The sequence below is a fragment of the Apaloderma vittatum genome, unplaced genomic scaffold, assembly GCF_000703405.1.
Source record: "Apaloderma vittatum isolate BGI_N311 unplaced genomic scaffold, ASM70340v1 scaffold38342, whole genome shotgun sequence".
Lineage (NCBI taxonomy): Eukaryota > Metazoa > Chordata > Aves > Trogoniformes > Trogonidae > Apaloderma > Apaloderma vittatum.
In genome coordinates, this window is record NW_009703718.1 from 1,243 (window position 1) to 1,523 (window position 281).

At 60.1% G+C, this 281-nt stretch overlaps 1 protein-coding gene across 1 annotated transcript in view; it reads right to left on the reverse strand.

The window, feature by feature from the left end:
- The window catches only part of RRP9 (ribosomal RNA processing 9, small subunit (SSU) processome component, homolog (yeast)), a 2,027-nt gene that overhangs the window by 692 nt on the left and 1,054 nt on the right, over positions 1-281 (reverse strand). Inside the window, exons 5-6 of the mRNA XM_009864721.1 lie at positions 155-223; positions 2-73 (exon numbers count right to left, since the gene is read on the reverse strand). Of these exons, the coding sequence (XP_009863023.1) occupies positions 2-73; positions 155-223 (141 nt within the window). The remainder of the gene's footprint in view (position 1; positions 74-154; positions 224-281) is intronic.

The following is a 281-nucleotide window of genomic DNA, read 5'->3' on the forward strand; positions in this document are numbered from 1 at the left end:
CCCTGGCTTCCCGTGTGCCTCCCGGGCCAGTGCCAGCGGCTTCTTCTTCGTCAGCCCCCACAGTGCTACAGAGCTGCCAAGGAGGGGAAGGGTGAAGTGGCCAAAGGGGAGCACTGCCTGCCCACCTCTGGCACTGTCCTGGCCCCGTGCTCACCCATCATCGGCGCCTGACACCATGTGCTCCTCGTTGATGAGCTGGATACAGTCGATGGAGCCCCTGTGAAAAGAAGTGGCCGCTGCCATCAGTGCATATGCTTTGGTAACTATTTAGAAGAGAAGGG